The sequence below is a fragment of the Lynx rufus genome, unplaced genomic scaffold (genome assembly GCF_022079265.1).
Source record: "Lynx rufus isolate CCGP_SWC_20201006 ecotype Redwood Valley unplaced genomic scaffold, mLynRuf1.p SCAF_4, whole genome shotgun sequence".
Lineage (NCBI taxonomy): Eukaryota > Metazoa > Chordata > Mammalia > Carnivora > Felidae > Lynx > Lynx rufus.
The window spans coordinates 120,011,902-120,037,043 of NW_025814856.1; the positions used below are offsets into that span (position 1 = coordinate 120,011,902).

At 40.5% G+C, this 25,142-nt stretch overlaps 1 protein-coding gene across 1 annotated transcript in view; it reads right to left on the reverse strand.

Moving 5' to 3' along the window:
• Window positions 1-12,476, reverse strand: part of HIBADH (3-hydroxyisobutyrate dehydrogenase) — a 110,414-nt gene extending 97,938 nt beyond the window's left edge. The window contains exon 1 of the mRNA XM_047096512.1: window positions 12,282-12,476. Coding sequence (XP_046952468.1) covers window positions 12,282-12,372 — 91 coding nt within the window. The 5' untranslated portion in view covers window positions 12,373-12,476. The remainder of the gene's footprint in view (window positions 1-12,281) is intronic.
• Window positions 12,477-25,142: the final 12,666 nt, after the last annotated feature.

Sequence of the window (25,142 nt, forward strand, 5' to 3'; positions counted from 1 at the left end):
TTCTCTCTCTCTCTCTCTCCTTCTCTCTCTGCCCCTCCCCTGCTTCCTCTCTCTCTCAAAATAAATAAACTTTAAAAAATAAAGACATCAACCATGTACGGACACACTTCTTACTTAGTTCTGCAGGAAACAACTACATAGTTTTAAGCACTCTCTCCTGCTTTCGACCTCTATAACATCCCTTTATCACTTTTAACAATAAATTTTAAAAGGTTATCATTTCTAAAATGTTAAGTACTTTAACTATTACATGAAGTATTCTAGATTCCCCATATCTATATTATCTCCTTTAAATGTGTATGAAACACTGAAGATATTCAATAAAACATCTATCTTGGACAAGGTCCAAGAATGGAAAAGGGTTTTACCTTCCCACATTGATGGAAACCACCCCCTCCAATGGTATTTTAAGAATCTTAGTAAAATGTTAACCCCAGGAGAATGTATTTCAACTAAGTCACCAGTTTATGAATTGGGTTCCAGGAAAGAAGACAGGGATGCTTCCATGGGCCTTAAATGGCAAGGGTAACAGTTTCAGTGACTGGGGTTAACAATGCACTTTCAGAGGAGTGGCATTTCCATTTATAGGAAAAAAAAATTGTTTTTAAAGAGCTGCATGCAAGTTTTGTTTCAGTTGATTTTTTTTTTCACAAAAGGCCTTTTGAAACCATACTGGGGCACACAATTCAAAGTAATGCCTTTTGAAAGAGAGAGCAAAGGGACTTTGCATTGCCATGAAAATAACCTTAGACACTCTTTCTTCATTTCTAGATTTAGGACTCCACTCAACAAATATTTACTGCATGAAATACTATGATAGAGTTCAAAGACAGACAGAAGCGAGACACGTACAGTCCTTGCCCTCGAAAAGCTCCCAGACTACTGAGAGAAGAAATAACTCCACTCGCCCTTTCCCTGGTCATTCCCAGCTTTATTTCTCCTGTCTCCCAAAGACTCCCATGATAAAACTGTGTAGCGTACCAACTAATCACTGTCACCCTTTCAGTTCCAGGTCCTCTCGACTGATGAATCCCTGCTCTTCCTTCAATTTAATCTAAATGCAATTAGCCTAACTGAAAGCAAATTATTTGAAGCCCTAAAGCTTAAGAAATAGAGGTCTTCCGGGGCACCTAGCTGGGTCAGCTGGTGGAGAGTGTGACTCTGGATCTGGATCTTGTGAGTTCAAGCCCCACATTGTAGAGATTACTTAAAAATAAAATCTTAAAAAAAAAAAGAAAAGAAAAAGAAATAGAGGTCTTCTTGGGTTAGAAGCTTATTTAATTCCTACACTTGATGATTGACTCTAACATTTCTGTTAAATATGGGCATTATTCTTGTGCAGCATCACCTTAGCAGTGCTAAGTTTAACACAGTGGGTATAATAGGAGTCCTGTGTCTGACTTTCTGGTCTACCAGGGGTTCAATGACAGAGAAATGACACCTAATTGAAATTTTATTTTGATATTAAATAGATGAGAAGTATACTTTGTATGAGAACTCTAACACTGATAACTAATAATGCTAATAACTATTGTGTCACACAATGGTATTAAGCTTAGAAAGGTGTAATTTAACTAAAAACATTAGAAATTAGGAAGACTGTGATTTGTAGACAGTCCATTTAACAGGCACCTCACTCTAGGTCAAACAATAAGTATGGCAGAACCACAATTCATTCACACACTCAACAAATATGAAGCAACTCTCCGATGTACCATGCCAGATGCCACAGGAGACACAATGACATACAGTCCTTGCTTTCAACAAGCTTAAAATCCAAAAGGAAACAAACTACGTACATGAACACTAATACAAGAAAGTCAAGGATGAAGTATAAAAAACAGTGCTGACATAATGGAGAATTCATCTGGTTGGCACTTAAAGAAGACAGCAGTTGACCTGAGTATTTTAGGATTTCAAATGGAAAGGAGAGTAGGAAGGAAGGGAACTCCATATAAAAAAGGAACATGACGGGGCGCCTGGGTGGCGCAGTCAGTTAAGCGTCTGACTTCAGCCAGGTCACGATCTCGCGGTCCATGAGTTCGAGCCCCACGTCAGGCTCTGGGCTGATGGCTCAGAGCCTGGAGCCTGTTTCCGATTCTGTGTCTCCCTCTCTCTCTGCCCCCTCCCCCATTCATGCTCTGTCTCTCTCTGTCCCAAAAATAAATAAACGTTGAAAAAAAAAATGAAAAAAAAAAAAAAAGGAACATGAGTATATGCAAGGAAATAGGAAAGCCAAGAAAAAAAATTAGTAACAGTAAACATTAATATGCTTGGCAATTTGATTCCTTTCCAGATACTAAGCACTTTATAAATAGCACTGTCATCATATCTTATCATTATGCCTTTCAGTTGAAAGCCGTGACACTTAGTGGATTTAAATAAAATGCCCAAGACCTTACTAAACTGTAATGCCAAGACTCAAATCCAGTCAAATCTGACTCTAGGTTCTTCACTTTTAACCACCGTATGACACTGCCCTCCGTTCTTCCTAGAGGATGCACAAAGAAACAAAACAACAAAAATTAAGATTGAAACAAACAATGCAACCATAATGTGGAAGGCTGGGAAGCATGCTAAACAATCTGACTATATTTTGTAAGCAAGAAGTAGTGCCACAGGCAGCAATCTCTTTGACACTGTCGGCCTTAGCAACATTTTTCTAGATATGTCTCCTCAAGGGTAACAATAACAAAAATAAACTATTGGGACTAATACAAAGACTAACATAAATATAATAGTAATACTACTATAGGTCTGTCTTTGTCCATTTGAGCTGCTATAACAAATATACCATAGACTGAATGGTAAACAACTAACATTTACTTCTCACAGTTCTGGAAGCCAGAACATCCAAGATCAAGGTGGCAACAGATCCAGTGTCTGGAGACAGCCCACTTCCTGGCTTGTATATGGCCATCTTCTTATATCCTCAAATGGTACAGAGCATAGAGTGAGAGGATGAGCTCTATTGTCTCTAAGGATACTAATCCCATTCGTTAGGTCTCCACCCTTAGAACCGAATTACTTCCCAAAGGTCCCAACTCCTAATACCATCACATGGGGGATTAGGATTTCAACATATAAGGGGGGGGGGGGCAAACATTGAGTTCATAAATAAGGTCAGAGTTAATAAAAGATGGTGGCCATAGAAAAGACAGAAATGAGAAATATTTCAAGATGTTTCAAAGAAGTAAAAGGACATAGCAGTAGATCGGATTATGGACTAAAATAAGGAAAAGATCAAAGGTGACAGCAAGAAAATAATGCTATCAATAACCTAAGTGGAGAAATCGAAAAGGACCATCTCCATTTTAATTAAAGTAACTGTGAACTGTCAATGAGCTGAAAGATGTCCCACAGACTTAGAAATATTATAACTAATTATAATCATCTCGGAGATAGAATGAGAAAGAGACATATTTGGTAACAATCTGCTTTAAGGTGAGAACTGAAATCATGGCAGTTGATAAAATTGCCAAATGAGAGTAGAGTTAAAGAGACTGAAGAACAGGGGAGCCTGCATGGCTCAGTTGGTTAAGCGTGTGACTCTTGGTTTCAGCTCAGATCATGATCTCATGGTCATGAGATCGAGCCCCATGTCAGGGCTCTGAGCTCACAGTGTGGAGCCTGCCTGGGATGTGTATATATATGTGTGTATATGTGTGTATGTATATGTGTGTGTGTGTGTGTGTGTGTGTGTGTGTATATATATACGTATATATACATATATATATATGTATATATATAAGAATGTCAACATTTAGAAGTCAAAAAGAAGCCAACCCTGAACTGACAAAGATATTAAAATTAGAGAACAAGACTATTAAAAGTTGTAAGAACTGTAGTTCATATATTCTAAAAGTAGAGATAGGAAGATACAAAAAGACCCAAAATTGAATTTTGCAAGATGAAAATGACCATGTGTAAGATGAAAATGACTGGGGCGCCTGGGTGGCTCAGTCAGTTAAGTGTCCAACTTCAGCTCAGGTCATGATCTCACAGTTCAGGATTTCAAGCCCCATGTCGGGCTCTGTGCTGACAGCTCAGAGCCTGGAGCCTGCTTCAGATTCTGTGTCTCCCTCTCTGTCTGCCCCTCCCCGACTTGCACTCTATTCCTCTCTCTCAAAAATAAATATTTAAAAAAATTTTTTTTAATTTTTAAATGTCCAAATTTTATGAAAACTATAAATCTTCATCACAAAATTCAACAGGTTCAATGAACCCCAACAGAAGAAACTTAAACACAACTATACCAAGATACATCATAATCTAAATGTTCAAAAGCAGCCGGAGGAAAAGATATTATATACAGAGGAACAAAGATAAGGCAGATTTCTTGTCAGAAACAAAGCAAGTGAGAACACAGTACAGCATCATCTTTAAAGTACTGAAACAACTGTCAAGGTAGGAATCTATCCAGTGAAAATACATAACTACAAGTATTTGTGTATGTAAAGGGACAGGAGGAAATTTGGAAGAGTGTTGACTATGTTCACTATCTTGATTGAGGTGATGATTTCACAGGTAAATACATATGTCAAAACTCATCAAATTGTGTACTTTAAATATGTACAGTTTATTATAAGTCAACTATATTACAATAAAGCTGTTTTTTTAAGTTTATTTTTATTTATTTTAAGACTGAGAGAGAAAGCATGAGAAGGAGAGGGGCAGAAAGAGAGGGAGGAGAGAATCCAAAGCACACTCCACGCTCAGCACAGAGCCTGCCACAGCTTGATCCCACGACCATGAGATCATGACCAGTGCCAATATCAAGAGGCAGACACTTAACTGACTGAGCCACCCAAGTGCCCTGCAATAAAGCTGTTTTTAAAAAATCAACATGTTTACAGAACAAACAAGACAATTCTCAAATAAAAGATATTAAAGTGATACATCAACCAAATGCAATGGGTGAAGTTTGAACGGATCATGATTTGGAAAAAAAAGAAAAGAAAAAGCTATAAAAGATACTCTTCTTAAGAAAATTATGGAATTTTAAATACGAACTGGATATAAAAGCATGTCATGGAAATGCTAATTATCTTCAGTGATAGTTTCGTTATGGAGAAGACTGTCCTTATTCTACGGAGATTCACCCTGCGTTATTTAGGTTGAAGTGTCATGATATCTGCATTTTACTTTTAAATGATACAGGCAGGATATGAATATATTTGGGAAAAAATAAAGCAAATATGGCAAAATGGTAGCAATTGTTGACTCTAAGCAAAGAGTACATAGATATACATGGTATTATTCTTTGAATACTTTTGCTTGAAACTTTTCATAATAAAACAAAGGGGAAAAAAACTTAGCATATCTATATGGAAAAAATACCACAAACATGACAAAATAGAAATAACTAGGAAAAACACTTGCAACACAAAATAGAAATAGCATTACTTTAGTTTATATGCAAGCAGCTCTTTAAAATCTAGAAGAAAATTATGAATAATCCATTTTTAAAGTAGACAAAAATCACAAAATAACAACAGAAAATATGTAGGTGACAAAATTTTAAAAGTACACTCAATTCTGTCATAATTGGAATACTATAAAACAAAGCAATGTAATACTGTTTTTCACTTATCAGATGAACAAATTTCTTTCTCTGGTAAGACTACTAGCAAGGAAGGACTGAAGAAAATATGCACACACACTGCAGAATTACATATGAGGTTAGCTTGCTGGATGGCAACTTGAAAAAAATGATCTACAACTTAATATTATTATTAAATTTAAATTTAAAATGCATGTACTCTGTCGGGCTCTGTGCTGACAGCTCAGAGCCTGGAGTCTGCTTCAGATTCTGTGTCTCCCTCTCTCTCTGCCCCTCCCCTGCTCATGCTCTGCCTCTCTCTCTCTCTCTCTCTCTCTCTCTCAAAAATAAACATTAAAAAAATTTTTTTAAAAAGAAAAAAAAACAAAATGCATGTACTCTGACGCAGTAATTCCAAGTCTAGGAATTTATGCTATACTGAGGGCTCAGCACGGTTTTTCTTAAAGGGTCAGGTAAAAATTCAGCTTTCTGGGCCAAGAGGCCTATGTCACAGCTATTCAACTCATCCACTCTAGTTTTAAAGCAGCCAGAGACAAGCTATAAACAAATGATTGTGCTTGTATTCCAATACAATTTTATTTACAAAAACAGGGGCCCAGCTATAGGCCATAATTTGCTGACTCATACTACATACAAACTCTGAACACAAAAATGTATTTTATCATAGTATTATTTGTAACAGCAGAAAAACTGTAAACTAAAAACACATTAACAGGACACTTAATTCATAAAAACTAAATATACATTAACAGGATGCTTGATAATCCACAGAAAATCGATACAATGACAGATTATACAGATGTTCAAAAGAATGTGTTATCTAAAAGTATAATAAAAAATTCTCCAGGATAGGTCATTTAGTCAAAAAAACATAAAGAGCATTATACATAATAACATGCCATGTACAAGGAGAGAAAAGAATACATATGCATTAACTTTTACTAAATTTCTGTAAGAGTATGTAAGAGACAGTAGTTACATCTAGAGAGGTAGAATGATGGGTCAGAGTTAGAGAAAAGACTATTTTTTACAATCTTTTGAGTTTTTACCATGTGCATATAACTTTTGTAACTACTTTTATAATAAAGTAAAATAGATGAATTGGCATATAATGAGTGTTTAATAATGTTATATTAGTGAATGACTAGAGAGAGGTTTCATCAAATGGGCATATGGGGATAAAAGTCAGTTCTGAAGCAATTACAACATAAAGATTGTGATAAAGTAGATCCAGCAAAGATAATGTGTTACAGCAACCACTGAACATTGCAGGTTGACTCTCTAATATCCCTTCCTCCCAGACCCAGGGTCAAGTTCCAAATAACCTAAGCCAATCATGGGACATCTAGGTGGCTCAGTCGGGAAAGAATCCCAACTTCAACTCAGGTCATGATCTTGTGGTGTGTGAGTTCAAGCCCTGCATCAGGCTCGCACTGACGGTGTGAAGCCTGCTTTGGGTTCTCTCTCTCTCTCTCTCTCTCTCTCAAAATAAATAAATAAGCTTAAAAGAAAATAACTAAACCAATCATTGTGATGCCATCTCTCTACATCTGACTGGTTCCACAGACTGACAGCCCTGAATAAAATATTTGGAAATGCTGTGAGTAATCTGAATATGGAAGAGAGAATGAACTAGAAATTAACAAAAGGATTGTATCTAATCAGCAAATTTCTGTGACTATCAGTAACACTACTTAAGTGGCAGCCAAGAAGAACACAGACCACAGACAACAGAAGTTACCCAGAATAAGAGCAGGAGGTGGAGAAAAAATAATACCCAGAATGCTGTTAAAGGCATTGGTGAAATCCCTGATTATAAATAAGTCTGAAGTCTCAGCTGGATAGAGACAAACCTAGAGAGGGACTTAACGAAACGAGGGAGCAGAAAAGTGTCTATGTATTTGGGGGAAGAAAAGGGGGTCACAGGACCAAGTGTAAGGATGATGATATACAGCATGTTGGTTAACAGAATGGTGGGGCGGGGGGGGGGGGGTATTAACCAGAAGACTAGTTCAACTTTTGAAATATTGACAGTATAGCAATTTCTAGCAATGATATTTTAGATGAGCTGAAGTAGAGTGTTGATGTAAGTTGTTCAAGCTGAGGCCCAGCTATGGCCTCAGTTGTTCTCTTCATTTCACCTTTGCTTGGAGCAAAGACAGAAAAGGAGAGTATAATTATATGATTTAATGTCAAAAGAGAAGAGAGTATTTACTGATTCTATTTAAGAATTCTGAATTTAGAAGACCTAGGTTCCTATCTAGGCAAGGTCACTTCTTAGATGTATGCCCTTGAACTGACAAGTTACTTAACTTCTCTAACCATTAAGTTTTATCAACAAGAGTAACTAGTTCAGGTTACCTGAAGATACTTAAGGACTGCTTGAGATAAGACACGTAAAGCGTCAAATGGTGACTGGCACATGAGAGTCAATAAGTATTTGTTACTTTCACTATCCAGTAGTCAAGCAGCAGCACTGGGGTACAAGTCCGAGGCCAAATTCCCATTTTGCCTAGCAGGTAAGGAGAGCCAGAGTGTTAGAAAAAGGGATAGAGAGTATTTTAGGGGATGCTCTCTATCTAAAGAAAGAAGCTCTTAGTTAAGATGAAGCATCAGGAGTGCTCAGACAATATTTATATATGCTTCTGGGGTGCTTGGATAGCTCAGTTGGTTAAGCACCTGATTCTTAATTTCAACTCAGGTCATGATCTCACAGTCCATGGGATCAAGCCCTATATCGGGCTCTGCGCTGACAGCACAGAGTCTGTTTGGGATTCTCTCTCTCCCTCACTTTCTGATCCATGCCCGCTCACACGTGTGTGTGTGTGTGTGTGTGTGTATGTGTGTGTGCTCTCTCTCTCTCTCAAAAGAAATAAACATTTTTTTTAAAAAATAATATGCTCCCAAAAAGGTAGAAATTCAAGTAAGTATAATAGAATTATTACCCTAAAAGCTTTCAAACTTAAATAATATATCTTCCTTTAAATAAGCCACACACATCAATGTGTAGAAACAGCAGAATTAGACCAAAGCTATCATCGGGCTGGCAGAAAATCAGTCAACACAATACACAGGTGACATTGGTTGAATGATAAAGAAACCAGCTACAAAATTTGGCAACATTAGTTTCTAAATCCACAGATATAAATTTATAAGTTATGTTCTTTTTCTCCAGTGAGACAGGGGCAAAGCTATCCATGTCTTGGTAACATTCAGTACTACCAAAAACCAGGCTACTCTAAATTTGAAAATGCAAAAATTGAAGAAAACTGGAAAATATGAAAAGTATCATGGTAAGGGGAAGAGCTTACCTCACTATACAAAAATAACCACTATTAGCATTTTGCACAGCCCTTCCAGTCTTTTAAGTGCAATTCCTCATTACATTGTGAGATTATAAGGTATACACGACTTTGTATCCTACTCTATCACATGATATTACGTCTGAACTATTTTATTTGCTTTAATACTATTACCAAACTAAGGGTGGTGACTTACTCTACAAAGACCTTTATCATTTCAGTCAAGACATTTTAGAAATACATATCCTCCCTACGTAATCTCACCAGCCTAAGGTCAACTTTCAGTCCAAGGACAACACGGAGCTTTTCAGAGTGTCATGTACAACCCTAGAGGTTTAAGGGAAAAATGCCACATATTTCATTTATATTATGTGTTCCTTTGAAAATAGAGAATATTTTGAAATTGAAAACCGAAAATAGATTTCATACATACAAAAAAGAGCCAGTAATTTTAAAAACTTATTCCCATTTCTGCACATGATGCTGGTTAATTTTCCCATTCCACCTTTGGTTAGGTGGTCATTTTAAGATGACCTGATACAAATTATTTTTCCATGTACATGTTGATGAGTCACAATAAATACAATAAATACCTATAATTGGGAGGGTTTTTTTAAATTTTTTTTAACGTTTATTTATTATTGAGAGACAGAGAGAGACAGACCGTGAGCAGGGGCGGGGCAGAGAGAGGGAGACACAGAATCCGAAGCAGGCTCCAGGCTCTGAGCCGTCAGCACAGAGCCCAACGTGGGGCTCGAACTAACAAACCGCGAGATCATGACCTGAGCACAAGTCAGACGCTTAACTGAGCCACCCAGGTGCCCCCCAAAACAAAACTTTTTAATAAATGGTGATAAAATAGTAATATATGTACAGCTTAATATTTCTTTTATTTTTCCTTTTTGATGCTTTAAACATTTTAAAATTAAGATATGCTATTAATCGGGAACACTTAGGTCTTTTTTTTTTCTTTTTTTTAGTAAATAAATTGTATGGATCTTTCCAATGGTATCATCCATGATATAACCATCCTAAACATAATATGGAAACAAGTATCCCGCAGAATTCAGAACACTAAATAATGTTACTATTTGAACATGTTCTTTTTCTTTATGTCCCTAGACTCTAAATTTGCACGTAAAACTTAAAAAAATTTTTTTTCAACGTTTATTTATTTTTGGGACAGAGAGAGACAGAGCATGAACGGGGGAGGGGCAGAGAGAGAAGGAGACACAGAATCGGAAACAGGCTCCAGGCTCTGAGCCATCAGCCCAGAGCCTGACGCGGGGCTCGAACTCACAGACCGCGAGATCGTGACCTGGCTGAAGTCGGACGCTTAACCGACTGCGCCACCCAGGCGCCCCTGCACGTAAAACTTTAAAAAAAAAAATTTTAAGACTTCAATTTCAAAAAAAAATTAACATAAAAGTAAATTTAGTAAAGTTAACAGAAACATTTAAAACAATTCCACTGATGGGGCGCCTGGGTGGCTCAGTCGGTTAAGCGGCCGACTTCAGCCAGGTCACAATCTCACGGTGCATGAGTTCGAGCCCCGAGCCCTGCGTCAGGCTCTGGGCTGATGGCTCAGAGCCTGGAGCCTGCTTCCGATTCTGTGTCTCCCTCTCTCTCTGCCCCTCCCCCGTTCATACTCTGTCTCTCTCTGTCTCAAAAATAAATTAAAAAAACGTTAAAAAAAATTAAAAAAATAAAAATAAAACAATTCCACTGAGTAAAAACAATTGTTGAAGTTTTAAGTAATCACCAAAAAATGAAATATTTAAAATTTATCATCAATCTATATTCATACACCTTTGGGTCAAAGAACCTAAAGAACAAGGTTATATGCCTAGCCAGCATTGTGAAGTAGACCCATCGAGTTTAGTTAGAGGCAAGTATGACAGTTTTAGGCCTCCGGCCCTTTTGAAAGAACTTTCATAACTCTAAAGGGTACATCAAAGGTTCATTAAAATATCATTAGAACACCTTGTAAAACCACTAAACAGCACATATGTCTTCCCTGGCTAATCAAAACTGAAAGAATAGCACATTCATGTGAAAACTGGTGCTACATTTAGTACTGTGGAGAAGTGACTAATATATATACTTTTTAAGTATCTCCAAAGTGGGAGGCATTTTTTTTGTAGCTCAATACATACATGTTAGCTCAAACAGTGGTTCCACTCCAGTTTAGCAGATTCTGTGAGTTTGTATCTTGTTACCGTGATTCTGTATCAGACATCTGTTCTCTTGAATCACATGGAGCCTGCCTGTCTCAAGCCAGATAGGAAATTCACTGTTCTTAGGTTTTACCCAGCGGGAGGAAGGGGAGCTATTAAGAACTAAGTTCCCAGCCTGCTACAGTTTTAAGTGATCAGAAAAAATTAATACCAAGGCTTAAAAAAAAAAAAAAAAATCCTGGGTATGAAACTGCTCAACAATGCATTGTTAAGACTCTCAAACTCTTACTGAAAGCATGAATTGAAAGAACTATTACTGCCACTATTACAATGGCAGTATCCCCACAAATCAACCAATTTTTCAATTAGTAGAACTGTGTAGTAGAAATGCAGGAATGAGGAAGAATGAAGAAGAATCAAGAACTACTTTCTAAATCCTGCTGCGATGCCCTAATTCATTCCAGCTCTTCACCAGAAAACTGACAAAGATTAGATCTCTGAGGATCTAAAACCTGCCTCTTCCTAAGCCGATGATTAGCTGTCATAACTTAAAATGGTATGCGGGGGAAGGAACAGAATAGCTTCAGGACAAAATTTTGAGGACGCTGAAAGTGTCTTGGTTAATAATTTGACAGAATCGCAAAGAAACGGCGGCAGGGGCGGCCCGCCTTGCTAATCAAAAGTGACTTAAAACTTTACTGGACTTGTCACCTGGTTTGTATACACAACCACTTGTGTAAGACCATCCTACGCGATTAATGTGGTTAAACAAAAATCAAGCCCCGATGCCAAAGGTTCGCCTGCCAGGGTGCACCTGGGGGGGGGGGGCGGGGGGGAGTTGAAAGATCAACGGGAGCTGTAAGCCCAGGAGTCGCAGGGGTAGATGGCCGGTCGCCCTTGGGGTTGGGCCCTCCAGTTGTCCTCGGATTCCTAACTCCAAAAAGCACGCCCCGGAGCCAAATTCTCCTCCCTTACCCCCACCTCTTCCCACCCCTTAAGTCTCGAAAAAAAGACGCTGAACGCCATTCATCTGGATCCCGGGCGGGGGTAGTGGGGACGAAGCACTAGCTGTGCGAGAGGTAGCCGCAGAAGAGGCCAGGCCTTGGGACCTGCCAAAATTGGGGGTTTTAAGCCCGGATCCAACCGCAGCGCCTCCCGTGAAAACACCTCTTCTGCCGTCAGGGAGCGAGAAGCGGGCAGCCAGAGGAGGGACTGGGGGAGAAGGCGCGAGGTCCTTACCCACTGCAAGGCTGGCCACTGCCGGACGCTGCCGGCGGCTCCAAAACCGGAGGCCGGAGGCGGCTCCACGGAGCCGTAAGGAGGCTGCCATGCTGCCCGGCCCCCCGCCTCCCCGCGGTGACCTCCGCGGCTCCCGGCTCGCCCACTGATTGCGAGTGTGCGCGGCGGAGCGGGCGGGATCCGCCGCGGCGTGGGGCCGCGCGCGCACGCGCTCTGCAGTTCGGGGTCGGCACCCACCCGCGAGGGGAGGAGCGCGACGCCGAGAGGCGCGGCCCGGCGAGCCAGGGGTCATCAATCCGCTTATGAACAGGGGGCCAGGCCAATCAGATTCTCGGGTCCCCTCTCTTCGCTAACCACCAATAGGAAGGCTTTTCGAGCCCCACCCACATCAAGGGCCTGGCCCCGCCCCCTAGCTCCTCCTTCCTCTACAGACAGCGGGCGCGAGTCTCCTTGTTTATCGAAACGCAGCGGGTGTGTGAGAGGCGGTGACTGCCGCTCACTGCAGCCTCCAACGAGCTCTTGACCTCGCAGAACCGCCCCTCGGAGGGTGTAACGGCGTGTGTTGCTTCCACTGAGACGGAGACGAAATTTTAGTTCGCAGCTGCTGCAATTTTTAGGCAAGAGCAGAAATTCCTAGCTTTTCTTAAAGTATAGGGACCCATGTTTAGCTTCAGTAATTTGTGGATCTCCTGATGTTAGTATTTGTATTTTGAGCATCTGTTCGTTGAGGAACAACGGAAATCTACCATAAATGTAGTAACTTTTAAATTAATTTGATTTTATTTAACACAACAGTTTCTCCATAAATTTGAAAAAGAGTAGGAAAACAAGTTGGGAACCTTGTTCTCTTTGAAGGGTAGAATTACTGGCAACTTGTACTCTCTGATATGTATTTCTCTAATGTTTGAAAATTCTGCATTTCGTAAGCAAAATCTAAGGATAAATGAAAATCCAGAAAGTTGTCTAAATGTGTTTGGGTCAAAGAGAGATATTTCTTCACTCTTCTGCCGGTGTTTGGTGTACATATTTGAATCTTGGGACCCTTTGGCAATAATTGCAGGGCTTTCCATCTCCACTGACCCCAGCGAAGGGTTGTGAGACATGCAAAGGAAGACTTGCAACCTTTGCTGGAAAGGTAGTACAGGAAGAAAAACAGTGAGGAGTGGCTAGGAGAATAGAAATCCCAGGGTGTCCACCCCCTCCCTAAATTCTTTCTACTTAATCATTTGCCCAGATTGTGCTCACGCAACCTTTTAATCTAAGTAGCAGAATCAACAGATTTGACTTTGACCTTCATTTTTGCTTCACTCCAAAGCAAAGAGTTGGAAGTGCCTACAGAAAGGAAAGGAACTGAATAATTTCCAAGCAGATTCTGTCATGTTTCTGGGCATGCTAGCAATATTTCCAGAACCTGGTACAGAGTGCAAGGTTCAGATTTGTAACTGGTATGAAAACAATTTCCCTTCTTTGGCTGTCTCTCCACCCCAACCCTCCACCCTACACCAACCAAAAGGAAGAAGGGAGGAAGCAAGGGGGAAAAATCATTCCAGCTACTGGGACAGTCTCCTAGATTTGGGTTCTCACCCAAATCTATTTATTGGTTTCTGGAGCATGTCCTACCAGATCCTCTCTTTGCAGTTTATTTACGTTTTAGCTGGGATAAACCTACTGCAACCAATAAACATAGCCCTACGGATTTCTATAATTAACTGCTGAAATGTGTTCTGCCTTACAACTATGTCAGCCTACATAGCAGAGCTATTTGCAACACAGGACAACCTATCAATTCATCTCCAGCTCCTAAAGTTTATATCCCAGTCCTCTTGAGATTTTATATCCAATCAGATTGTTTTTGTCATTTTTATTGTGAGCTACTGTTTTTGTTTCTCTAGGTTGTTTATAGGGATCTTTTCTTGAAAATGAGTATTTCTTAAATTTTTTTTTTTCAACGTTTATTTATTTTTGGGACAGAGAGAGACAGAGCATGAACGGGGGAGGGGCAGAGAGAGAGGGAGACACAGAATCGGAAACGGGCTCCAGGCTCTGAGCCGTCAGCCCAGAGCCTGACGCGGGGCTCGAACTCACGGACCGCGAGATCGTGACCTGGCTGAAGTCGGACGCTTAACCGACTGCGCCACCCAGGCGCCCCGAAAATGAGTATTTCTTTACACAAGGTTGCCTCCTATGAACAACATTTTACTAGGACTCAAAAGGGAGAAAGGGGGAAGGGGCTCAGAAAAAAAGAGCAGGCAGAACTAAAGCTGGGCATGAGGTCTTTTTAATTTGTGCTTTCTTAAAAAAAAAAAAAGAAAAAACTAATGTGATGGCTTTGAAAATGGAATGAGTGCATTAAAAATATTTGACTCTTTTTTCCTTAACCAGAACCAGGAGATAAGTCACAGTTTCTCCATATCCCTACATCATGTAGTTCAATATCTCCTCCCAGAAGCCCGATACTGATTCACAAATTAAGGCTCTAAGATTTTCATAGATGTGTATGATAAGCATTATGATTTTTAAGTAATTGCTCTCTGGAGGTGCAGATATTACTGTATTTGCAAAGGCTGTTACTGCCTTTGGCTGGCTTTATTTGATTGCCTTCCTGATATCTTTGTTTGAAGCGCATTGCAACTTCTCCCTAGATCTCTGCCAAGTAGTTTTGTTTGAAGTTGTGTTTCAATACATTACAGGCTCTTCGCTTCTGCTTCTGGGAAGATGGAGTAAGTCTACTTTTCTCTATCCCTCCAAAAAAGTACAACTAAAAACTATGGACATTATATATAAAACAAATTAAAGAAACTCTGAAAAGTAGAGGAAAAACAGCATACTAGCTAGGGACCTCAGGACCCAAAGAGGAACACAGAGGTAAGTTCCTGGGTGTTTGTTTAGCCTTATACTCCCATACTGTGTACTAGAGAAGCCAAAAACTAGAACCCTGGGGCACCTGGGTGGCTCAGTTGGTGAAGCGTCCCAACTCTTGATCTCAGCTCAGGTGCTGGTCTCAGGGTTGTAAGTTCAAGCCCTGTAGTAGGCTCTACACTTTGTGTGGAGTCTACTTAAAAAACAAACAAGCAAACGAACAAAAACCTAGAAACCCAAAAATGCCAAGAGACGCAGACAGAACTGCCCCAGTAAAAGGCTACCCCCTTTAGGCAGAGGACGAGAAAAGGACAGCCTACCAAGACATTAGAAAATAACTACTCTGCTGTAGATAAACAGCAACAGTCAAAACCTATGACCCCCCCCCCATTCCTACAAAGGCCAAGCAAGGAGCCTAGACTTGCACACTCTATAGGCTATAATGAAACACCCCAACATCCTAATACCCCAGTACCCCTGTACCTCAATCCCACTGGTGGGATGTCGGAGATGGCCAAGTCGAGAGCCAGGACTTCTATCCCCGCTGCTGAATTATAACAAGTACCCCTCCACACACACGTGTCCCCATCCCGTTGCTCACAGTGCCATTGGAGACTACATGGGGAACCTGGATTTCCACCCCTACCTGACAGTAATGAGACACCCCTCCTCCTCCCTGTTGAGATGCAGTCAGAGGAGAAGCCTAACTGAGAGTCAAGAGTCAGGACTTTCGCCACTGTCTCCTGTAAGGAGGCCAAGCATCCCCACTATAACACCAGTGGAGGCCACATAGGGAGCAGTAATGAGGCCCTCTTACCCCTCCCAGCTAAGGAAGTATCAGTGGAAGCCTAGTGGGGAGTTGTAGCTCCTAGTGGGAGCCTAGCCCACCAATAATGAGGACCCCCACCCCTACTCCCTCAATGTCTACATGGGCAGAAGAGGGAACATACACTTCTGCCCTTACCTGGCATTGACAAAGACCATGCACCCTCTATTCCTTTGCCAGGGCAGTGTCAGGGGAAGTCAGGCTCTGCTTTGTTTGGTTGGTTTCTGTTTAAAGATATAATTACCAGAGAGGCCCGTGACATAATTTTGGTAGCCTTCAATCACTCTGATATTTCCCGTTCAGATGATTTCTACATCTGGCCCAGTTCACCTGTAAAGAGTATAAATCAGTGGTTTGCAATCCCAAATGCATGTTAAACTGTTTTCAGAATACCAAAGCTCAGTTCTTGTCCACAAGCATTTTCTGGAGTAAGTCATAGAGCATTTGAATTTGTTTTTAATTTCTTCAAATGATTCTGCTGCGCAGTGAATACTGAGAGCCATAGCCATAGTAAAACAAAAGCCATAAAAGATGCTTAGGAACTAATCATGCTGGCAGTGACAGTGGGCATAGAGGAAAAAAAGACAGGGATGAAATATACCTGGGAGGCAAACTGTTATTGCCAATTACTTCCAGAAGTTGAAGCACGCTTGAAAGAAAAATATTCTAGGGAGAGCCCTAGGTTTTTGGCTTGGGTGACTGAATAAATGAAAGTGTCATTGCCCCATGTGGGGAACTGGGTCATGTTGAGTTTGAGATAGATATGTCCAGGGGCAATTAGCCAGTTGAAGAATCCAAGTTAGAAACACATATTTGGAAATTACGGGCTAAAAATGAACAAATCAGGAGATTATAGATGCTGGAGAGGATGTGGAAAAAACGGGAACCCTCCTGCACTGTTGGTGGGAATGCAAATTGGTGCAGCCACTCTGGAAAACAGTGTGGAGGTTCCTCAAAAAATTAAAAATAGACCTACCCTATGACCCAGCAATAGCACTGCTAGGAATTTACCCAAGGGATACAGGAGTACTGATGCATAGGGGCACTTGTACCCCAATGTTTATAGCAGCACTCTCAACAATAGCCAAATTATGGAAAGAGCCTAAATGTCATCAACTGATGAATGGATAAAAAAATTGTGGTTTATATACACAATGGAGTACTACGTGGCAATGAGAAAGAATGAAATGTGGCCCTACATTTGTAGCAACGTGGATGGAACTGGAGAGTGTTATGCTAAGTGAAATAAGCCACATAGAGAAAGACAGATACCATATGTTTTCACTCTTATGTGGACCCTAAGAAACTTAACAGAAACCCATGGGGGAGGGGAAGAAGAAAAAAAAAAGAGGTAGAGTGGGAGAGAGCCAAAGCATAAGAGACTCTTAAAAACTGAGAACAAACTGAGGGTTGATGGGGAGTGGGAGGGAGGAGAGGGTGGGTGATGGGTATTGAGGAGGGCACCTTTTGGGATGAGCACTGGGTGTTGTATGGAAGCCAATTTGACAATAAATTTCATATATTAAAAAAAGGAAATTACGGGCTAATAGATAGTAATGTAGGTCATGAGTATAGATGGCATCATTATGAACATTTTATTTTTTATTTTTTCATTATGAGAGTTTTTTTTAATTTTTTTTTAACGTTTTATTTATTTTTGAGACAGAGAGAGACAGAGCATGAACAGGGAAGGGGCAGAGAGAGAGGGAGACACAGAATCTGAAACAGGCTCCAAGCTCTGAGCTGTCAGCACAGAGCCTGACGCGGGGCTCGAACTCACGGACCGCAAGATCATGACCTGAGCCGAAGTCGGACGCTTAACCGACTGAGCCACCCAGGCGCCCCTCATTATGAGAGTTTTAAAGGAACATGGTTGGGGCATTTGTCTGGCTCAGTCAGTAGAGCAAGCAACTCTTGATCTCTGGGTCATGAATTTGAGCCCCGTGTTATGGGTAGAGTTAACTTTAAAAAAAAATTTTTTTTAATATTAAAAAAAACAAACAATAAAGGAACACGGTTGATGATAAAACTCCAGAGGACACCCTAAGGAAGAATTAGAGCTTGTGAAAACAGGAAGGGGCCAGAGGAGGAGAAAAACAGGGAGCAGTATCAGAGAAAAGTCCAAGGCAGGAGAAAAGTTCAAGGGGGGAGTATTTCCCAGGGGGCAGTTATTATCAAGTAAGTGGTAAGATAAGTGCAAAGATAAGTCTTTGTAGGCTTTTGCAACCAAGAGTTAGTGTTGGCTTTAGTAAGGGAGAACAGATATAGTGAAACCATGGAGCCAGATCATAGTACGTCAAGGAGACAATGACACATGGCAAAATGGAGAAATCAAGGCAGTGATTACTGTCCATTTTTTTTTTTAATTTTTTTTTCAACGTTTTTATTTATTTTTGGGACAGAGAGAGACAGAGCATGAACGGGGGAGGGGCAGAGAGAGAGGGAGACACAGAATCGGAAACAGGCTCCAGGCTCTGAGCCATCCGCCCAGAGCCTGACGCGGGGCTCGAACTCACGGACCGCGAGATCGTGACCTGGCTGAAGTCGGACGCTTAACCGACTGCGCCACCCAGGCGCCCCACTGTCCATTTTTTCAAGAAACTTGGCCTGTGAAGGAAGGAAGAAATGAGAGAGAAGTAAATTCAAACCGAGGCTTTTATTTATGTGTTTTCATTTGAAAGGGGAAAGATATCTGAGTATGTTTAAATGCTAAGAGGAAGAGGTAAGGAGACTGAGTTGAAGGAGGGGATGCCGGTAGGTAATAGTTTGGGGGTTATCACTGAATAATCCCCAGGATTCTTCCTCTTCAATTAAAAAAAAAAATTCTTTCTCGTTTAGTTTCTATGTGAGACCTGTAGTCAAAAGAAAGCATGTAGAAAGCCTCAGTTAATAAAGCCGTGGAGGGGCGCCTGGGTGGCGCAGTCGGTTAAGCGTCCGACTTCAGCCAGGTCACGATCTCGCGGTCCGGGAGTTCGAGCCCCGCGTCAGGCCCTGGGCTGACGGCTCAGAGCCTGGAGCCTGTTTCCGATTCTGTGTCTCCCTCTCTCTCTGCCCCTCCCCCGTTCATGCTCTGTCTCTCTCTGTCCCAAAAATAAATAAACGTTGAAAAAAAAATAAAAAAAAAATAATAAAGCCGTGGATTTTCTTTCCAGAACAATCCTACAAACACAGTATAGTGAGGTATAATAACTTTTTTTTTTAATTTTTTTTTCAACGTTTTTATTTATTTTTGGGACAGAGAGAGACAGAGCATGAACGGGGGAGGGGCAGAGAGAGAGGGAGACACAGAATCGGAAACAGGCTCCAGGCTCTGAGCCGTCAGCCCAGGGCCTGACGCGGGGCTCGAACTCCCGGACCGCGAGATCGTGACCTGGCTGAAGTCGGACGCTTAACCGACTGCGCCACCCAGGCGCCCCAATAACTTTTTTTTTAATGTTTATTTATTTTTGAGAGAGAGACAGAGCACGAGCGGGGCTCGAACTCACAGACTGCAGTATCAACGTCAGACACTTAAATGACTGAGCCATCCAGGTGCCCTAATAACTTTTAAAAATATAGATCAAGGGGTGCCTGGGTGGCTCAGTCGGTTGAGTGTCCAGCTTCAGCTCGGGTCACGATCTCACAGTTGGTGGGTTCGAGCCCCATGTAGGGATCTGTGCTGACAGCTCAGAGCCTGGAGCCTGCTTCCAATTCTGTGTCTCCCTCCCTTTCTGTCCCTCCCCTGCTCACACTCTGTCTGTCTGTCTCTCTCTCTCTCTCTTTCTCTCTCTCTCTCAAAATCAATAAACATTAAATTAAAAAAAATTTTATATAAAAAAAGAATTGATTACAGTTCTAATCAGAGGGACAAACTAGTTGCCAATTCTTGTTCGCTTATGGTTCCTGTTTTCTATTACCCGATGATACGAAAATGACCATGGGTTGAGCAGAAGCCCCAGTCTACTCAAAGACTTTCTGCCCTAAGTACTCATCCCTTAGGGGAATGAATCTTGACATAGGTAACATTCTGGGTGCCCATTCAGATCAAAAGTATAACTTTTGGTCAAGCATATATTGAGACTATATTTATCCATTGTTCCAATTTTTTTTAAGAAGCACTTAAAAAAAGCATGCTTTCTGATCCATAGGTTGTAACACTAGAAATCTACCAGAAAGAAATCTCATCATAGAAGGATATGTTCATAGAAGTGTTATTTATAAAAGGAGGGACAATAAAAGTATACAAAAAGGAAGGACTAGACTAAACATATTCTGTTACCTATAGACTGTAGAGCCCTCTCCCCCAATATCTGTTCTTCCTTTCTTCCAGGATAATAGAATTTGTAGCTGGAGACGTGGCTAACTAGCATAAAAACTGAATTTCCCAGCGTCTGTTGCAGGTAGGTTTGGCAATATAACTAAGTTCTGGCCATTGGGACATAAGCATAGTAGAAACCAAGAGAATTTAACTTCTGTCTTGTTAACTCATTGTTATTTTGTGGTTTGGGTCACTCACAGACAAACCGAATGCTAACTTATAGATACATACACATTTATGAAAACATTTACTTATGCATTTATGTATTTATTTCTTTAAATGCTTATTTATTTTTGAGAGAGTGCGAGCAGGGGAGGGGCAGAGAGAGAGGGTGACAGAGAATTCCAAGCAGACTGTCAGCACAGAGCCTGACATGAGGCTCAAACCCACAAACCGCGAGATCACGACCTGGACATTCAACTGACTGAAACACCGAGGCACCCCTATGAAAACATTTATAATATTATTTCCTAAAAATGTTTACTAGTACAGGAAAATTCCCCTTATATAATGTTAAGTGAAAAAAAAATCAAGATTCAAAACTGTTCTTGCAATGTTTTGCAATTTTGTATTATAGTAAGTATATACGTATATGCATAGGAAAAAAGTAGGATTAAGGATGTTTTTTTCTTCTCTCTGATTTTCTTTACCTTTCCAACCTCACCATCCACAAAAATCAATTCCAGATGAATAAAAGAGTTATGTACGGAAAGAAAAACTTTAAAGCTATTTGAAGAAAATATGGAAGAGTATCTTTGGAATAAGGAAAATTTTTTTTCTTTTTTCGAATGTTTACTTATTTTTTAAAGAGAGAGAGCACGAACAGGGAAGGGGCGGTGGGGTGGGGGGTGGGGGCAGAGGATCCAAAACGGGCTCTGCACTGACAGCAGCAAGCCTGACGCAGGGCTCAAGCTCATGAACCACGAGATCATGACCTAGCCAAAGTCCGATATTCAACCAACTGAACCACCCAGGCACCACAGGAGGAATTTTTTTAACAAGTCACAAAAACACAAACAATAAAAATGTATTAATACGTTCAATAGCATTATAATTAAGAACATCTGCTCATCAAAATATAGCAAAAAATAAAGAAGCCACTGGGAAAAGATGTTTGCAACACATAAAACGATCAAAGGATCAGTATCCAAAATATAAATATATTTTTAAAAGTTTTTATTTTTAAGTAATCTCCACACCCAATGTGGGGCTCAAACTCACAGACCCAAGATCATGAGTCACATGCGACACCAACTGAGCCAACCCAGGTACCCCACCACAATAAATTTTTTAAATCCTACAAATCAACATGAAACACATAAACAACCAATAGAAAAAGAAGTAAAAGATAAAAAAACAGGCATTCATAACCATGAGATGTATATTAAAATCACAATGAAGAGGTGGAGGAACTGGAACTTTCTTACCACGGGTAGAAGGAGTGTAAATTAGGTCAACAACATTGGAAAATTCTTTGGCATTACCCAGTAAAGTTGCCTAAACTCAGTAATTCCTCTCTTAAATATTCAGTTTAGTGAAATGCATCTATATGTTCATCAGGAGTCCTATGCAGGAAAAATCATATTATTGTTCCAGTGGCAAAAAACTGGAAACAATCCAAATATCCAACAGAACAGGGAAATACATAGTGGTATATGCATAAAAAGGATGCCATTTTAGCAGTGAGAATGAATGCAAATCACTGTTCTCACTAACATGCATGACCCTCAAAAACAATGTTGAGTGAGTCGCAAAAGAAAAAATACTTTTTTTTTTTTTTTTTGGTAGGCTTCATGCCCAGTGTGAATCCCAACACAGGGCTTGAACTCATGACCCTGAGATCAAGACCTGAGCTGAGATCAAGAGTCCAACACTTAACCGACTGAGCCACCCAGGCACCCCAATAGAAAAACTAGAGCTCAGAACAGGCAGAACAAAAAGTATTTCTTTGTATGATTATATACACATGTAGTAAAACAATGTTAAAGTAAGAGACTGATTAACACCAATTTTGGTGTAGAGGTTACCTCTGAACAGGAGGAAGGGGAGGCAGGATGATTAGGAAGAGGCACATGGCAACCTACAAAGCTATTAGCCAAATTCTGTCTCTTTTTTACAAGTTTATTTATTTATTTTGAGAGCGAGAGAAAGAACAAGTCAGGAGCTGTCCACCGTCAACACAAAGCCTGACTTGGGACTTGAACACAGCAACCGCGAGATCATGACCTGAGCCAAAGCTGGACACTTCGTCGACTGAACCACTCAGGTGCCTCAGTGAAGTTCTGTTTCTTAAGCTTGTGATAGATACGAGCAATCGTTTTATTCTTCTTTAAATAATAATGTCATTGGGGCACCTAGGTGGCTCAGTCAGTTAAGCGTCTGACTTCGGCTCAGGTCATGATCTCACAGCTTGTGAATTCAAGCCCCGAGTTGGGCTCTGTGCTGACAGCTCAAGAGCCTGGAGCCTGCTTCAGATTCTCTGTCTCCCTCTCTCTCTCTCTGCCCCTCCCCCGCTCACACTCTGTATCTCTATCTCAAAAAAAAAAAAAACATTAAAAATAATAATAATAATGCCATTATTAAACATGTATATATCATACACTCTTGTGGGTATATTTTATAATTTAAAAGAGTTCTATAAAAGGAACAACTTGGAGCTAATTTTTTTTTAATTTATTCTTTTATTTTGAGAGAGATAAAGACAGTGAGAGTGGGAAAGGGGCAGAGGGAGAGGGAGAGAATCCCAAGCAGACTCTGCTGCCAGCACAGAGCCCGACACGGGGCTTGAACCCACGAAGCCGTGAGATCATGACCTGAGCCGAAACCAAGAGTCAGATGCTCAACCAACTGAGCCACCCAGGTGCCCCATTGGAGCTAATTTTTAAAAACTAAGCACATATCCCTAGTGTGCCTGAGAATGTACATTTGTTAAGGTTAGGACACCCTTCATGGGGATCATTTACAGGTTCAGACAAATTATTCAAAGAAATCAAGGTGTTTTATATATTCTTGGTCACAGAGCATGACAATGAACAGAAAACTTCCCAGTCTCATTTGCAACTAAACATGGCTATGTGATTAAATTTGGGCTAACAGGCTATGAGCTGAAGTGCTGTGTGCCACTTCTAAATCTTTCATTAAGTTGGACCTCCTTGCCCTGGACATCTTCTTTCTAATTCCCCCATGTATTGAGTTTGAACCATGTGGTTGAAGATAATACTCAGGGAGTGATGGAAAAAAACCTGCATCTCTGATGGAAACTGGGCCTCTGTTCTTATGGACCAGGATTACATGGATAGCCCTGAACCTCTTACCTAGACTATACATTTAAGTCCCTATACCCTGAAATCGTTTTTTGCAGCAGGAAGTTGTCCCTTGATTAATAAAGCCATTGTCCTTCTTTATATGTTCCTTGGAAACATCTGTAAATAAGGCATGACTCTGAAAACGGAACAGTGCACGTGTGGTATCATCATGGAAAAGAGCAGCTGCTTCCACGCCTTAGAAATTTCACTTTCTCACTTCCTAGGAGTTCCAGGCCCTGACACCCTGGGACAAGTTGGCTAAAAACCACAAGAGACCGAAGCTGACACCAGAATGCAAATTGATTAATTTACTAGGTAAATTAAAACAGCAACACCCACGCAGGCATAATTAGCACATTCCATCCCCCTACAACCAAGCTACACGGAAAGCTAAGTCATCAGAAGTTGTTTCAGTGACTTGCCAGAAAACTGTGAAGTTCATGTGGTAAACTCGTTCTCTCCCCCGAGGGAGACGGGACGGGAATATAGAAGATGGCTTCCTGAGCATCAAATCAAAACAAGAGGAAACAGGTGAGGTAAGTGTATAACGATGATCCTTTTACCTTGGAAACTGGAGTGACAGGAGTAAAATAAAACCCCAAAATCTCTTATCTTTATCTTTACATCTGAAATGGCGTTGCAGCTGGGAGCAAAAATAGGTCAAAGGCAGAAGGTAAGGCTTCCTTTTCCTGACCCTAACCCTATATCCTCCCACAGATGAACAACTGACACATTCTTTTTTTCTTTTTAATTTTTTACGTTTTTTTTCTTTCCTTTTCTTTCTTTCTTTTTTTTCTTTTTTAGAGAAAGAGAGACAGTGTGCCAGTGGGGAAGGGGCAGAGAGAGAGAGGGAGACACAGAATCTGAAGCAGGCTCCAGGCTCCAGGCCCTGAGCTGTCATCACAGAGCCCGATGCAGGGCTTAAACTCACAGACCATGAGATCGTTGGTGACCGACCGAGCCACCCAAGCGCCCCATTGACTGACACATTCTTAAGATGTGATAATAACTTCGAACTGGTTACACTGCAGTTTTCTGAGCCTTCAAGCTATCCTTCAGGTTTGTTTGTTTTATAGCTAAACTCCTGGATTTTTTTATTTTATCTCCTTTACTAGTTATCAGGGCATATCGTGATAGCCCTGAAGTATGTAGAACATCCCATGAATTCACTTTCTAAGAAAACAGTAATTATATCTTATAACAGTAATAATAACATCTGTAATTTTTTGAATGTGTACCATATGCCAGGCACTGTAAGTTCTTTACATGGATTAATTCAGGTTTTCCTTTCAACAACCCTAGGAAGTAATTATAATTATTATTTACATTTTAAGATGAGATGATCAGAGCATAAAGAGGTCATTAATTTGTCTAAGATCACACTGGACTCAAAAACCAAGCAATCTGATTTTAAAGTCCATGCTCATTTTCTGTCTCAAAAAAAATCAGGTCACCTTCCCATTAACAAATTAAACCCTTCTTTTTTTTAATGTTTATTTATTAAAAAAAATTAATCTTTATTTATTATTGAGAGAGAGAGAGGACTGTGAGCAGAGGAGGAACAGAGAGAGAGA